The sequence below is a fragment of the Coregonus lavaretus genome (assembly GCF_964263955.1).
Source record: "Coregonus lavaretus genome assembly, chromosome: 9".
In the NCBI taxonomy this organism is placed as follows: domain Eukaryota; kingdom Metazoa; phylum Chordata; class Actinopteri; order Salmoniformes; family Salmonidae; genus Coregonus; species Coregonus lavaretus.
Window position 1 is genome coordinate 40,399,243 of NC_139996.1, and position 16,111 is coordinate 40,415,353.

Consider the following 16,111-nt stretch of genomic DNA (forward strand, 5'->3'; position numbering starts at 1 on the left):
CGCTTTCTCCCCAACCCCATTCAGATAAAACAACAGCCTACCTGTTGGTTGTTCGTTGTAGCCTACTCCTTCTCATTTCACTAACTTTAAATTTCGTAATGTTAATCCATCTTGCTTTGCATTAATGAACGCTCACTCAACTTGCTACACATTGAGCTACCAGCCTTTTTATGTGCACATCATAAAAACTAAATTGAAAAGTTTGTTGTTTTATTTAATTAATCATTTTAAATGTCGTGGTATATCCTTGTAGTATGTAACAATGTCATATGGATATCTTAATTACATTTAGAAAGAGCCTTTTCAGTGTTAAAATATGCCTCAAATTTTTGTTTCTCACAAAAATGAATACTCACACAAGTATTCGAATACTAACGTCCGTTCAAATATTTCAGTAACCTTGCACATCCCTAGAGGGTAGTGAAGGCATTTTGTGTGTGCGAGTGTGCGCTTGTGTGCATACGTGCGTCCCACCGTGCGTGCCTGCACTTTTTTGTGGAGGATGCTGAGCAACCATGTGACAGTCCAAATGAAAAAACACATTCACAATGGGATAACATCTAAACAACGTTGTATTTAGATATCAGGTGGTGATGTTGCCTCAACATTGTTACTATGAAGTCCTGAAAACATTCAGCCTAAACCCTCACGCAACACTTTAACAACATTCATTGGTCAGATGTTTACTTTTGTACAACCGTAATGCAAACTGTAAACACCTAGGGAAGGTAATTGTGTTGTGTATAGAATTCCATCAGATGCACTAAGAGCAGCCCAGGCTGTGTGTTTCTATAGAGTGTGTTTCTCTTTCAGAGCTAGCATGCAGCAGTCTTCCTCCTCTTATCAGCTTGGAAGTAATTGACCTCCATAATGGCCATGGCTCCCTTTGACATCACTGGATGAATATTGATGTGAATACACTGTATGAGTGGTTGAATGATACAGTACTTAGTGGTATTCTGTAGCTAGATACTGTTTGGGAATGTGTCTTGATATGTGGAAGAATGTAGCTATTATACTGTAACTCTTCAGGGTTGTTTGTGGTCACATCACGGCCTAGGCGAATGGCTGGATGTTCAGCAATGTATACACACACGCACATGAACATATAACTTAAATCCTTTCTACCTCATTTCTACCAGCATGTTAAATGTGCAACCAGAGGAAAAAAAACTCTAGACCACCTTTACTCCATTTAACATTTAAATTTTTTGTCATTTAGCAGATGCTCTTATCCAGAGCGACTTACTCCACACACAGAGACGCATACAAAGCTCTCCCTCGCCCTCCATTTGGCAAATCTGACCATAACCCTATCCTCCTGATTCCTGCTTATAAGCAAAAACTAAAGCAGGAAGCACCAGTGACTCGGTTAATAGAAAAGTGGTCAGATGACGCAGATGCTAAGCTACAGGACTGTTTTGCTAGCACAGACAGGAACATGTTCCGGGATTCTTCAGATAGCATTGAGGAGTACAGCACATCAGTCACTGGCTTCATCAATAAGTGTATCGATGACGTCATCCCCACAGTGACCATACGTACATACCCCAACCAGAAGCCATGGATTACAGGCAACATCCGCACTGAGCTAAAGGGTAGAGCTGCCGCTTTCAAGGAGCGGGACTCTAACCCGGACGCTTATAAGAAATCCCGCTATGCCCTCCGACGAACCATCAAACAGGCAAAGAGTCAATACAGGACTATGAATCGTACTACACCGGCTCTGACACTCGTCGGATGTGGCAGGGCTTGAAAACTATTACAGACTACGAAGGGAAGCGCAGCAGCGAGCTGCCCAGTGACACAAGCCTACCAGACGAGCTAAACCACTTCTATGCTCGCTTCGAGGCAAGCAACACTGAAGCATGCATGAGAGCACCAGCTGTTCCGGATGACTATATGATCACGCTCTCCGTAGCCGATGTGAGTAAGACTTTTAAGCAGGTCAACATTCACAAGGCCGTAGGGCCAGACGGATTACCAGGACATATACTCCGAGCATGTGCTGACCAACTGGCAAGTGTCTTCACTGACATGTCCCTGACTGAGTCTGTAATACCAACATGTTTCACCATAGTCCCCGTTGCCCAAGGGCACTAAGATAACCTGCCTAAATGACTACCAACCCGTAGCACTGACGTTTGTAGCCATGAAGTGCTTTGAAAGGCTGGTCATGGCTCACATCAACACCATTATCCCTCAGTTTCCTGTAGTCTACGATCAGCTCCTTTGTCTTGCTGACATTGAGGGAGAGGTTGTTGTCCTGGCACCACACTGCCAGGTCTCTGACCTCCTCCCTATAGGCTGTCTCATCGTCGTTGGTGATCAGGCCTACCACCGTCGTGTCGTCTGCAATCTTAGTGATGGTGTTGGAGTCGTGCGCGGCCACGCGGTCGTGAGTGAACAGGGAGTACAGGAGGGGACAAAGCACACACACCTGAGTGGCACCCGTGTTGACGGTCAGCATGGCAGACGTGTTGTTACCTACCCTTACCACCTGGGGGCGGCTCGTCAGGAAGTCCAGGATCCAGTTGAGGGAGGTGTTCAGTCCCAGGGTCCTTAGCTTATTGATGAGCTTGGAGGGCACTATGATGTTGAACGCTGAGCTGTAGTCAATGGACAGCATTCTGACATAGGTGTTCCTCTTGTCCAGATGGGAAAGGGCAGTGTGGAGTGCAATGGAGATTACATCATCTGTGGATCTGTTGGGATAGTATGCGAATTGGAGTGGGTCCACGGTGTCTGGGATGATGGTGTTGATGTGAGCCATGACCAGCCTTTCAAAGCATTTCATGTCTACAGATGTGAGTGCTACAGGGCGATAGTCATTTAGACATGTTTCCTTGGCATTCTTGGGCACAGGGATTATGGTGGTCTGCTTGAAACATATAGGTATTAGAGTCTGGGTCAATTGCCAGCTGGTCAGTGCATGCTCTGAGTACGCGTCCTGGTAATCTGTCTGGCCCTGCGACCTTGTGTTTAAAGGTCTTACTCACATCGGCTTCGGAGAGCGTGATCACACAGTTGTCCAGAACAGCTGGTGCTCTCATCCATGGTTCAGTGTTGAATTAAACAGAGGTTACTGTAATAGCGAGGTTGGTGTGTTTAGTTGGTTAGTGGAACGGTAGTATAAAGATTCTGCACAGTATATGTTACAGCGCTAATGGCCGGACTGAATTTTTCTTAATATATTGTACACAGAGAGAACCAAAATGGTGAGCTAGGTGTGTGGACAGTAATGTATTGCACTGCAGATCCGTAATTGCCAATATATGGTAATTTTTAGTACAGATACCTGTAGACTCAGATCTATAATCGTGTGGTAGGTGAGTGGTAATGCACAGATTCATCATGGCAGGTATGGATAGTGTGGGGGCAGTGCTGCGTGACGTCAGGCAGGCAGGCTATAGCCTGAAATAGCAGTGAGATCTCACTTCCCTGTCCTGTGCAGAGCAGCAGACATACCGGAGGAGAGGAGCGAATGAGTCAGCTTGCCTAACCTGCTGCTGGAAGAGACTGATAGGGATGGAGAGATATGGACGGAGAGGGAGAGAGAGAATTAAAAAAGGTCTTCATTCAGCTACAGTAGCCTATACTGTATATGTCTGTCTTACTTAATAGTTCTCAGTTTTTCTCAATTTGTCACTGAGGTGACAGCGACATTCCATAACTGATGCTAAGTTGACTGACAGTTGTGGTCAGGCTTCAAAGTGTTACCCATAGAGATCCTATAATTTACTGAATTATAGGATCTGTGTTACCGATAGAATCCATATTCCTTATTTCTATGGTATTACGTACTAGATGACAACAGTGTGTTCAGTAACCACTAGGTCTATGTTTCCCATTTGAAATGGTTTAACCCCTAGGTGACATCTGCCTAGAGGTACCAGGATGTTCAGTCAGACATGATGATAACAGGCCTAATCAATAGGTTACCTAGGTGACAGTGGTGTTCCATCGCTATTAAATGTGTTTGCTTGTTGACAGTCATGCTCAGTATTCAGTACGTTACTTTGGTGCGAGGTAATCAATATGTGAAGATGGTTTTAAGGATAGACGTTACTGAGTGAACAGGGGTATACTGAGATTGTTGTATCTGAAATGAAGAGGCACACTGCTGCCTGCATGATGATATTTAGGCTGTTGACAAGTCTTCAGCTCTCATATATCAACTACTATTAAACCTTAAAGATCTTCATTGCGCACATACTGAATATACAAAACATTAAAAACATGACATAGACCGACCAGGTAAATCCAGGTGAAGCTATGATCCCTTATTGATGTCACTTGTTGAATCCACTTCAATCAGTGTATATGAAGGGGAGGAGATAGGTTAAAGAAAGATTTTTAAGCCTTGAGACAATTGAGACATGGATTTTGTATGTGTGCCATTCAGAGGGTGAATGTAAGTGCCTTTGAACGGGGTATGGTAGTAGGTGCCAGGTGCACCTGTTTGTGTCAATAACTGCAACGCTGCTGGGTTTTTCATGCTCAATAGTTTCCCGTGTGTATCAAGAATGGTCCACCACCCAAAGGACATCCAGCCAACTTGACACAACTGTTGGAAGCATTGGAGTCAACATGGGCCAGCATCCCTGTGGAACGCTTTCGACACCTTGTAGAGTCCATGTCCTGACGAATTGAGGCTGTTCTGAGGGCAAAAAGGGGGGTGCAACTCAATATTAGGAAGGTGTTCCTAATGTTTGGTAGATACTCAGTGTATTTGGAAGGAACCCATGGTGTATACAGTATGACCATATATCCAAAGAACTGCATAGGTTTTCACAGACACAGAATTAGGGATTTCGAGCTGACAGACAAAGACAGCTTCTTAGCTTTTCTCATGTCTTTCTCTCCCATTTAGCAGGGGAATGAATGATTAACAATGTTGAATAATTTTATAAGTATCACTGTGCTCTGCTCTGACACGCTCACACTGAGAAGTGATTTGCTTAAACAACTACTGGTACATTTCAGTGTGCCTTTCCTCTAGCTTTATTCCATTTCTTTTCCCTGGATACTCTGTTCTACTCTCTCTCCAACCTCCATGTCTCTCAACTCCTATTCCTTTCCCTGTTTTTATTGATGTCTTTTTATTTAACCCTCATTTTACCAGGTAAATTGACTGAGAACACATTCTCATTTACAGCAACGACCTGTGGAATAGTTACAGGGGAGAGGAGGGGGAATGAATGAGCCAATTGGAAGCTGGGGATGATTAGGCAGCCATGATGGTATGAGGGCCAGATTGGGAATTTTGTATAAGTGTATAAGTGAACATGCTATCTTTTCTCTAAAGGTCAAAAAAGGCTTTTACAGTGGGGGAAAAAAGTATTTAGTCAGCCACCAATTGTGCAAGTTCTCCCACTTAAAAAGATGAGAGAGGCCTGTAATTTTCATCATAGGTACACGTCAACTATGACAGACAAAATGAGATTTTATTTCTCCAGAAAATCACATTGTAGGATTTTTAATGAATTTATTTGCAAATTATGGTGGAAAATAAGTATTTGGTCAATAACAAAAGTTTCTCAATACTTTGTTATATACCCTTTGTTGGCAATGACACAGGCAGGGACGGCTTGTTCAATAGGGCGATATGGGCGACGCACTGCCAAACGGGAAAAGGAAGGGATTTTTTTTCTAATCAATTATATCACGGCAACAGTAGTTATCAGTGTTGTAATCTGATCTGACTGCCACTAAATGTCAAATCAGGCTAAAGTCGTGCTTCAAATGGCCCCGCCCGTTTTTGGGGCGATTTCAGTCAGGTTGAAAATCGCCCAGAAGTCTCTCATAGCCTGTCATGTAAAATCTATTTTTTTTCAAATTTCAAAGCTCTCAATACATTCTCTATGGGTGTCTGTGGGCTTGCACTTACGCGCTTTCGTCATACGTGACGTAACCATGAACGTAACTAAGACAATAGCGGCTAGCAGCGTCTCTGTTGCGACCTGCAGTGTGGCGTTATTTTATGTTTTTAATTTGTAGACTTAGTTTACAAACATTCTGCCAACCATGGATTTCCAGTGGTTGGTTTTGGACTGATCTTGTTGATCGTGTACATACCCGCTACGAACTGACTAAATAATGAAAACGCTGCTGGCAGCGGAATCCCAATACAGCTGGGAGACTTGGCTGGATGACAGAGTCCCGGACAGAGAAGTGGAGCCGGCCGGCTTCACCCTGGTCAGAGCGGACCGCGATCCTGGTAAGAGAGCGACTCTGTACCCCGACATTGAACTGCTTTCTGTTGAACTTGTGTCATCCGTGAGTTCCCCCAATTGTTTGTTACCGTTGTGTACTGTTGATAATCACAAGTTTACTGGAGAACTGAGACCAAGTAGAGACTTTGGACAGGGTGGATATGGTATAATAAAGGCAGTTTATTCAGAGGTAAAGATATCTGGAATCGCGTGCACGGACTCGTTCGTCAAACTCTTAGGGAGAAGAGAGCCCCGAAAACATTGTGTGCAGACATTTTATACAATAAATGATGTAGGTTGAATCTAGTAGTTCTGATCTTCTGATTGGTCCTGATGAGTTGGGCGAGGTCCCCTCCACTGTTGCATTGGCTCTGAGTCGGGTTCTCTGTCTTCAAATGTTCAGCCTAAAGAGAGGGGATTTGTGTGTGTGTGTGTGTGTGTGTGTTTAACAGTGATGATGTGTGTGTGTGTGTGTGTGTGTTATCAGTGATGATGTGTGTGTGTGTGTGTGTGTGTGTGTGTGTCCTCAGAGCAAGAACTCGTGAGTTGGAAGAACTGAGAGACCTATGGCGTGGGTGTTGTCCTTGGCCACCTGCTGACAAGGCTGACAAGATAGGACTCTTTTGTCCATTGTTATAGGATAGGAACAGCATTGATTGAAAACAAACGCCCAACACAAAATGGGTCATGCACAAGATTTTAGTCAGACCAAGCTATAACATTATATATTTACTACGACAGTACATTCAACCAAAAGCTAATATAACAAAGGCATCAGAGATTATTTATAATCTGTCACAGAAACTGGAATCCATCTCTCCAGATCAGTCAATAAATGCTTCTGGTATTGACTTATATGCTGCCCCTGTCTTCATGTTGTTGCTGGACATATCTTTTTTAAAATGTGTGTAGGTCACCTAAATCATCAGAAAAATTGCCCCTCCTGAGAATTTTTTCAGGAGCCGCCACTGGACACAGGTCAAACGTTTTCTGTAAGTCTTCACAAGGTTTTCACACACTGTTGCTGGTATTTTGGCCCATTCCTCCATGCAGATCTCCTCTAGAGCAGTGATGTTTTGGGGCTGTCGCTGGGCAACACGGACTTTCAACTCCCTCCAAAGATTTTCTATGGGGTTGAGATCTGGAGACTGGCTAGGCCACTCCAGGACCTTGAAATGCTTCTTACGAAGCCACTCCTTCGTTGCCCGGGCGGTGTGTTTGGGATCATTGTCATGCTGAAAGACCCAGCCACGTTTCATCTTCAATGCCCTTGCTGATGGAAGGAGGTTTTCACTCAAAATGTCACGATACATGGCCCCATTCATTCTTTCCTTTACACGGATCAGTCGTCCTGGTCCCTTTGCAGAAAAACAGCCCCAAAGCATGATGTTTCCACCCCCATGCTTCACAGTAGGTATGGTGTTCTTTGAATGTAACTCAGCATTTTTTGTCCTCCAAACACGACGAGTTGAGTTTTTACCAAAAAGTTCTATTTTGGTTTCATCTGACCATATGACATTCTCCCAATCCTCTTCTGGATCATCCAAATGCACTCTAGCAAACTTCAGACGGGCCTGGACATGTACTGGCTTAAGCAGGGGGACACGTCTGGCACTGCAGGATTTGAGTCCCTGGCGGCGTAGTGTGTTACTGATGGTAGGCTTTGTTACTTTGGTCCCAGCTCTCTGCAGGTCATTCACTAGGTCCCCCCGTGTGGTTCTGGGATTTTTGCTCACCGTTCTTGTGATCATTTTGACCCCACGGGGTGAGATCTTGCGTGGAGCCCCAGATCGAGGGAGATTATCAGTGGTCTTGTATGTCTTCCATTTCCTAATAATTGCTCCCACAGTTGATTTCTTCAAACCAAGCTGCTTACCTATTGCAGATTCAGTCTTCCCAGCCTGGTGCAGGTCTACAATTTTGTTTCTGGTGTCCTTTGACAGCTCTTTGGTCTTGGCCATAGTGGAGTTTGGAGTGTGACTGTTTGAGGTTGTGGACAGGTGTCTTTTATACTGATAACAAGTTCAAACAGGTGCCATTAATACAGGTAACGAGTGGAGGACAGAGGAGCCTCTTAAAGAAGAAGTTACAGGTCTGTGAGAGCCAGAAATCTTGCTTGTTTGTAGGTGACCAAATACTTATTTTCCACCATAATTTGCAAATAAATTCATTAAAAATCCTACAATGTGATTTTCTGGATTTTTTTCTCTCAATTTGTCTGTCATAGTTGACGTGTACCTATGATGAAAATTACAGGCCTCTCTCATCTTTTTAAGTGGGAGAACTTGCACAATTGGTGGCTGACTAAATACTTTTTTCCCCCACTGTATATGTGAATGTGTGAGACGGTTACCTCCCCATAATTAAGGCTGGCCACAAGACATGCTTTGATAGGGATGGGCTTTGGAAATGTAATGCAGGGACTCTAAATGCCTTTGCTGGGTGTGACAGTGGAAGTGTGTGTGTGTTCGTGGAGAGTTAGAGAGAACAGGCTCTTCAGTACTGTATGTGTTTTGTCTTCCGCACACTACTCTGGCCTTTATTAGTGGTGTGCAGTTCACGAACGATTCATTCTTTTTGAACAACTCTTTTTACTGACTCTAGAGTCATGATTCATTTTCTGAGTGACTCGTTCATTTTAGTCATTTCTTTGACCTGCTGACTGGCCGCGATGAATTCTACAGCAGGATTTATACGCGCTCATCCGGCTCTGTGGCTCCGGAGACGTGCTCTGATCACAAACTGTCTATCATGTGCGCACAGAAAAATAGATCATGCATAGAGAAGAAAAATACAGATTTAGAACTGATAATTGATCGCATGGTGCAAGAATGAATGCAATTAATTGATTATTCAATGTTATCGGTGGACACCTTTGTAGAACCATAACAAACACATGCCTCTGCTCAATACTTGAGAACTAATCGTTTGGGGGGCAGCTGCAGTTCGCAAACGATATTGTGCTAATCTCTCTCGCGGCAGTCAAGCAGAGAGCATTCCGCCAAGAGTCGTTCACAATCTAGTTTGGTTGCAGCCGCAACTAGGCTAGAGCTCGTTTCAAAGCTATCAATTAATCATCTTATTTGTATGCCTCTCTCTCTTGTTTGAAGCACACTTTTATAAGTCTCAGTCACAAATGACAATGACAATAAGCCCCTTACGGTGAATCATGATTCTTTCTAGTTTTTAGTTCATCATTCGCCAAGTATTGGGTCATGCGTGCTCTGGGCATTACTGAATCAAATGAACGAAATTAGTCGAAAGATTAGTTATTTTGACTGAACGAGTTGAAAACATCGGAGTCAGTAAAAAAAAACTTCCCATCACTAGCCTTAAGTGAGTTGAGTTCTGGGCATGTCCACACACACAGAAAGGTGTTACAGGGTGGAAAATGCTTCCCACTCTAATTTACATGTCTGAGAGAGAGTCCTGTCTGGACCCGCTCAACACACACACACACAGGACATTCCACAGAGCACCAGGCAGGTCTCTTGCACCCACGCTACCCTGAGGTGGGGCAGTGCTTACACACACATGGTCACACACACACATGGTCACACACACACATGTGAACTCTCTGTTACCATGTACAGTGCATTCGGAAAGTATTCAGACCCCTTGACTGAAATATTACATTTACATAAGTATTCAGACCCTTTAATCAGTACTTTGTTGAAGCACCTTTGGCAGCGATTACAGCCTTGAGTCTTCTTGGGTATGACGCTACAAGCTTGGCAGACCTGTATTTGGGGAGTTTCTTCCATTCTTCTCTGCAGATCCTCTCAAGTTCTGTCAGGTTGGATGGGGAGCGTCGCTGCACATCTATTTTCAGGTCTCTCCAGAGATGTTCAATCGGGTTCAAGTCCGGGCTCTGGCTGGGCCACTCAAGGACATTCAGAGGCTTGTCCCGAAGCCACTCCTGCGTTGTCTTGGCTGTGTGCTTAGCGTCGTTGTCCTTTTGGAAGGTGAACCTTCGCCCCAGTCTGAGGTCCTGAGCGCTCTGGAGCAGGTTTTCATCAAGGATCTCTCTGTATTTTGCTCCGTTCATCTTTCCCTCGATCCTGACTAGTCTCCCAGTCCCTGCTGCTGAAAACTACCCCACAGGATGATGATGCCACCCCCATGCTTCATCGTAGGGATGGTGTAAGGTTTCCTCCAGATGTGACGCTTGGCATTCAGGCCAAAGAGTTCAATCTTGGTTTCATCAGACCAGAGAATCTTGTTTCTCATGGTCTGAGAGTTGTTTAGGTGCTTTTTGGCAAACTCCAAGCAGGCTGTCATTTGCCTTTTACTGAGGAGTGGCTTCCGTCTATCATAAAGGCCTGATTGGTGGAGTGCTGCAGAGATGGTTGTCCTTCTGGAAGGTTCTTCCATCTCCATAGAGGAACTCTGGAGCTCTATCAGAGTGACCATCGGGTTCTTGGTCACCTCCCTGACCGAGGCCCTTCTCCCCCGATTGCTCAGATGGCCGGGCGGCCAGCTCTAGGAAGAGTCTTGGTGGTTTCAAACTTCTTCCATTTAAGAATGATGGAGGCCACTGTGTTCTTGGAGACCTTCAATGCTGCAGACATTTTTTGGTACCCTTCCCCAGATCGGTGCCTCAACACAATCCGGTCTCGGAGCTCTACGGACAATTCCTTTGACCTCATGGCTTGGTTTTTGCTCTGACATGCACTGTCAACTCTGGGACCTTATGTAGACAGGTGTTTGCCTTTCCAAATCATGTCCAATCAATTTAATTTACCACAGGTGGACTCCAATCAAGTTGTAGAAACATCTCAAGGATGATCAATGGAAACAGGATGCACCTGAGCTCAATTTCAAGTCTCATAGCAAAGGGTCTGAATACTTATGTAAATATGATATTTCAGGTTTTTGTTTTTAATACATTTGCAAACATTTCTAAAAACCTTTGTCATTGTAGGGTATTTACGGTGTGTAGATTGATGAGGAGAAAAAACGATTTAATCAATTTTAGAATAAGTCTGTAACGTAACAAAATGTGGAAAAAGGGAAGGGGTCTGAATACTTTCGAATGCACTGTATGTAATAATAATAATAATAATAATATGCCATTCAGCAGATGCTTTTATCCAAAGCGACTTACAGTCATGTGTGCATACATTTTTACGAATGGGTGGTCCCGGGGATCGAACCCACTACCCTGGCGTTACAAGCGCCATGCTCTACCAATTGAGCTACAGAGGACCACTCTATGTACACACTATACACACTCCAGTTGTAACCTATTGTAACCTATTGTAACCAGTTGTAACCACACTATGTACACACTATACAAACTCCAGTTGTAACCTGCAACCTCAATACCTCTCTCTCACCCTGTGGGTTCTTGTGCTGTAATTACACTGCTTATACCAATGTGACAGTCAACCATCTAGAAAACCAACAGCCACAAAATAAACCGTTAATGCATTTGTCCTGAGGAGAAAGTAGCTAGCTGTATTCTCCTACTGCTGTGTCAGCTGGCTTCAGCCTGGTCTGGTATGTCTGCAATGAGGAGAATGGCAGACAGTGATTAGCTTTGTTAGCTGCTGTGGCTACATCCAAAATGGCACCCTATTCCCTACATAGTGCACTGCTGTTGGTGGGCCCTGGTCAAAGGCGCTATTGGGACATAACCTAAGGTTTAGTTGTGAAGGCGCTGTTGTTGGTAATCACCGGGGCTTTCGATGCACTCAGAAACACTCTGGTTCTGTTGTTGCTGTTATGTGTATGAGGGCATGGTGACAGTGGTGCAGGGTGTGTGATCAACACACACCCACACGCGTGTGTGCTAGGATGTGAATTGTTCCCTGCAGCCTCTGGTATGTATATTTTCAGTGCATGTACAATATGACTAAACACACACACACACACACACACATATACACACACATTTTCATGCACTAATACACACATGCACGTACACCGACACTGGAGTGGGCTGATTTCTGCTGTAGTGGGCTCAGAGTTATTGTGGCTAAGTGTGTGTATGGCAGGCTCAAGCATAAAAGCACTAAGCTTGTGGAAGTGATCTATGATACAGTACGTGACTGGTTTGGTTAAGGAGCATCTTGCTGCAAGGGCACAGATCAAAGCACGGAGTGTGTGTGTATGTGTGAGTGTGTGTGTATGTGTATGTGTGTGTGTATGTGTGAGTGTGTGTGCGTACATAGCCTGTGTGTGTGTGTGTGTGTGTGTGTGTGTGTGTGTGTGTGTGTGTGTGTGTGTGGACGTGTTTAACTAGAAGTCCCCACAAGAATAGTAAACAAACAAAAATTTGACCAGCTGGGGACATTTTGTTAGTCCCCATGAGGTCAAATGCTTTTTCTAGGGGGTTTAGGGTTAAGGTTACAATTAGTGTTTGGGTTAGAATTACGTTAAGGGTTAGGGTTAGGAGCTAGGGTTAGGTTTAGGGTTAGGGGTTAGGGAAAATAAGATTTTGAATGGGACTGAATTGTGTGTCCTCACAAGGTTAGCTGTACAAGACTGTGTGTGTGTGTGTGTGTGTGTGTGTGTGTGTGTGTGTGTGTGTGTGTGTGTGTGTGTGTGTCTCTGTCTCTGTCTCTGTCTCTGTCTCTGTCTCTGTCTCTGTGCGTGCATGTGTGTGTGCAAGTATGGAGGAATCTCAATGCTAAGTGTCTGCGTTGTCCTTCTCAGACGGCTGTGCTTTATTAGACGTTAGAGGAACCTTGTGTTGTCCTAGCTAGTTGCCACGTTAACTCTTCATGGCGTCGATTCTTCCTGCTCCACAGTTTCTATGGCAACGCACCGACCGTGAGGCTCCATCATGTGTCTGTGCCTGTGAACAGGATTTATCACAGTGTGTGTGTGTGCGTTTGTTTGTGTTCGTTTTTACTCAAGCGTTTGATTGTATTTCCGATATTTTGAGCTGAATCTATTAGCCGGGCACTGACACAGTTCACACTATTTATTTAGCATTCATAACTCACACCCTTACAGCTATTACTGAGGATGCCACTGAAATAGCAATGTTCAGAGATAGTAGAACAACATATTGTGCTTCTGACTCATCTGATTCAGATATTGAACAATGCTTTTTATAATAATGTTAAGTCATCTAATCATGTACGCTTATGTTTCTGGTGGTGTCCTCATTGATGCTCAGGAACTGGTAGCCAAACACTAAACATACAGGAGCTAATATTGAATACTATATTGAATAGAAAGCAGCACATCCACTCAGGCTGGAAAGAGAATCCACACACTGTCTTATTGATGAGAGACTAAGCTCTTAAAAATACAGCATACTTTTTTTAGTTCCAGTTCCAGTCCTTTCAGATTTGAGAACACCAAAGGGCTAGGGGCTAGGGGAAGGGATAGGGGTTAGGAGAAGGGATAGGGGCTAGGGGAAGGGATAGAGGCTAGGGGAAGGGATAGGGGCTAGGGGAAGAGCTAGGGGCTAGGGGAAGGGATAGGGGTTAGGAGAAGGGATAGGGGCTAGGGAAGGAAGAGGCTAGGAGGATAGGGGATAGGGGCTAGGGGCTAGGGAAGGATAGGGGCTAGGGGAAGAGCTAGGGGCTAGGGGAAGGGATAGGGGTTAGGAGAAGGGATAGGGGCTAGGGGAAGGGATAGGGGTTAGGGGAAGGGATAGGGGCTAGGGGAAGGGATAGGGGCTAGGGGAAGGGATAGGGGCTAGGGGAAGGGATAGGGGCTAGGGGAAGGGATAGGGGCTAGGGGAAGGGATAGGGGCTAGGGGAAGGGATAGGGGTTAGGGGAAGGGATAGGGGTTAGGAGAAGGGATAGGGGCTAGGGGAAGGGATAGGGGCTAGGGGAAGGGATAGGGGCTAGGGGAAGGGATAGGGGTTAGGGGAAGGGATAGGGGTTAGGAGAAGGGATAGGGGCTAGGGGAAGGGATAGGGGTTAGGGGAAGGGATAGGGGCTAGGGGAAGGGATAGGGGCTAGGGGAAGGGATAGGGGCTAGGGGAAGGGATAGGGGTTAGGGGAATTGATAGGGGCTAGGGGAAGGGATAGGGGTTAGGGAAATGGATAGGGGATAGGGGCTAGGGGAAGGGATAGGGGTTAGGGGAAGGGATAAGGGTTAGGGGAAGGGATAGGGGTTAGGGGAAGGGATAGGGGTTAGGGGAAGGGATACGGGCTAGGGGGAGGGATAGGGGTTAGGGGAAGGGATAGGGGCTAGGGGGAGGGATAGGGGTTAGGGGAATGGATAAGGGATAGGGGTTAGGGGAAGGGATAGGGGTTAGTGGAAGGGATAGGGTTTAGGGGAAGGGATAGGGGTTAGAGGAAGGGATAGGGGCTAGGGGAGGGATAGGGGTTAGGGGAAGGGCTCCAAGATGGAATCTGGTCTTAAAGCGAAATGACATCCAGCTATGAACATCTGTTCGACCGCAGTGATGATTAATGTGTAATTGTTGTGAGTGCACAAACCCAATTCAGGTTGTAACAGTATTTATCTCTCTCTTTCTCTCTCTCTCTCTCCTCTCTCTTTCTATCTCTTCCTCTCTCTCTCTCTCTCTCCATCAGGCCTGAGACCCAGCAAAAAGCCCCGGTGTCTGCCCACCCTCCCCCGCCTCCCCCTCCACCCCCTCCTGAGCCTGCCGTCCCCCCAGAGCCAGAGGAGGAGATCCTAGGCTCTGACGATGAGGAGCAGGAGGACCCCGCAGACTACTGCAAAGGTGGGGGGAGACACACACATACACTGTACACACACACCTATGACAATCACACATATCACTCATCTCCTTCCCCTTTCTCTCTACCTTTTGGACACATACTCTCTCTCTCTCTCTCTCACTCACTCACTCACTCACTCACTCACTCACTCACTCACTCACACACACACACACACACACACACACACACACACACACACACACACACACATAAACACACAGGCATGCACACCATGCCCTCTTACAGCACCCCCCTCCCCAGACACGCAGCCCTTACCCATACCCCAATACACTTAAGCCCATATCTCGTTCTCCTCTCTTCTCTCTCTCTTCTCTCTCTCTCTCTCTCTCTCTCTCTCTCTCTCTCTCTCTCTCTCTCTCTCTCTCTCTCTCTCTCTCTCTCTCTCTCTCTCTCTCTCTCTCTCTCTCTCTCTCTCTCTCTCTCTCTCTCTCTCTCTCCTTTATCTTCCCTGGGTTCTAATGTAATTTGCAGCAGTGTGACTCTAGCCAGCAGCTCTGTAGGCTTGGCACCAGCACCGAGGCTCAAGGTTGTTGTCTGTGCCAAGAGGGAGTGGCCTCTTCACTGAGGAGACACATAGCTCTAAGGAACTAGTGAGACTCTTCTCCCGTAGGGTTTACGTCTGTCTTTCTCCCCATCGCTCTACCGCTCTTTCTCTCATTCGTCCTCTATATCCCTCTCCCATAGGGTTTCACAGGACTGGCTGAAGACTGAAGATGCTGTCTCTATGTCTCTCTTCCTCTATCGTCCTCTTATTTATCTTTCTTAATCCTCTTTCACACCCCCTTCCTCCCACTAATGGAATCGTTTCAGATTGGCTCTAAGTATCAGTACCTTGATTGTCTAGGTCCACTGGTCTCTCTTTCTTCAACAGTATCTCTCGCCCTCTCTTCCTCCCTCTCTCTCTTGCTCTCTCCCCCCTCCCTCTCCCTCTCCCTCTCTCTCTCTCTCTCTCAGGTGGATACCATCCGGTGAAGATAGGGGACTTGTTCAACGGGAGGTACCACGTGATCCGCAAGCTAGGCTGGGGTCACTTCTCCACCGTATGGCTGTGCTGGGACATCCAGTGAGTCACACACACAAACACACATACACACACGTGCATATATCTTATCTTATCTTACACACATGCATACACATACACCTGAGTCAGATGGGTTACCGCGGTTACCAACTCATCGCCATGACAACGGCTGCACTCCTATACCGTGACACAGTAGACA

The 16,111-nt window shown here is 45.7% G+C and overlaps 1 protein-coding gene across 1 annotated transcript in view; it reads left to right on the plus strand.

Annotated features, from left to right (window-relative positions):
- Positions 1-16,111, plus strand: part of LOC311135224 (SRSF protein kinase 2-like) — a 41,967-nt gene that overhangs the window by 9,283 nt on the left and 16,573 nt on the right. Inside the window, exons 2-3 of the mRNA XM_084169163.1 lie at positions 14,721-14,872; positions 15,846-15,954. Of these exons, the coding sequence (XP_084025289.1) occupies positions 14,721-14,872; positions 15,846-15,954 (261 nt within the window). The remainder of the gene's footprint in view (positions 1-14,720; positions 14,873-15,845; positions 15,955-16,111) is intronic.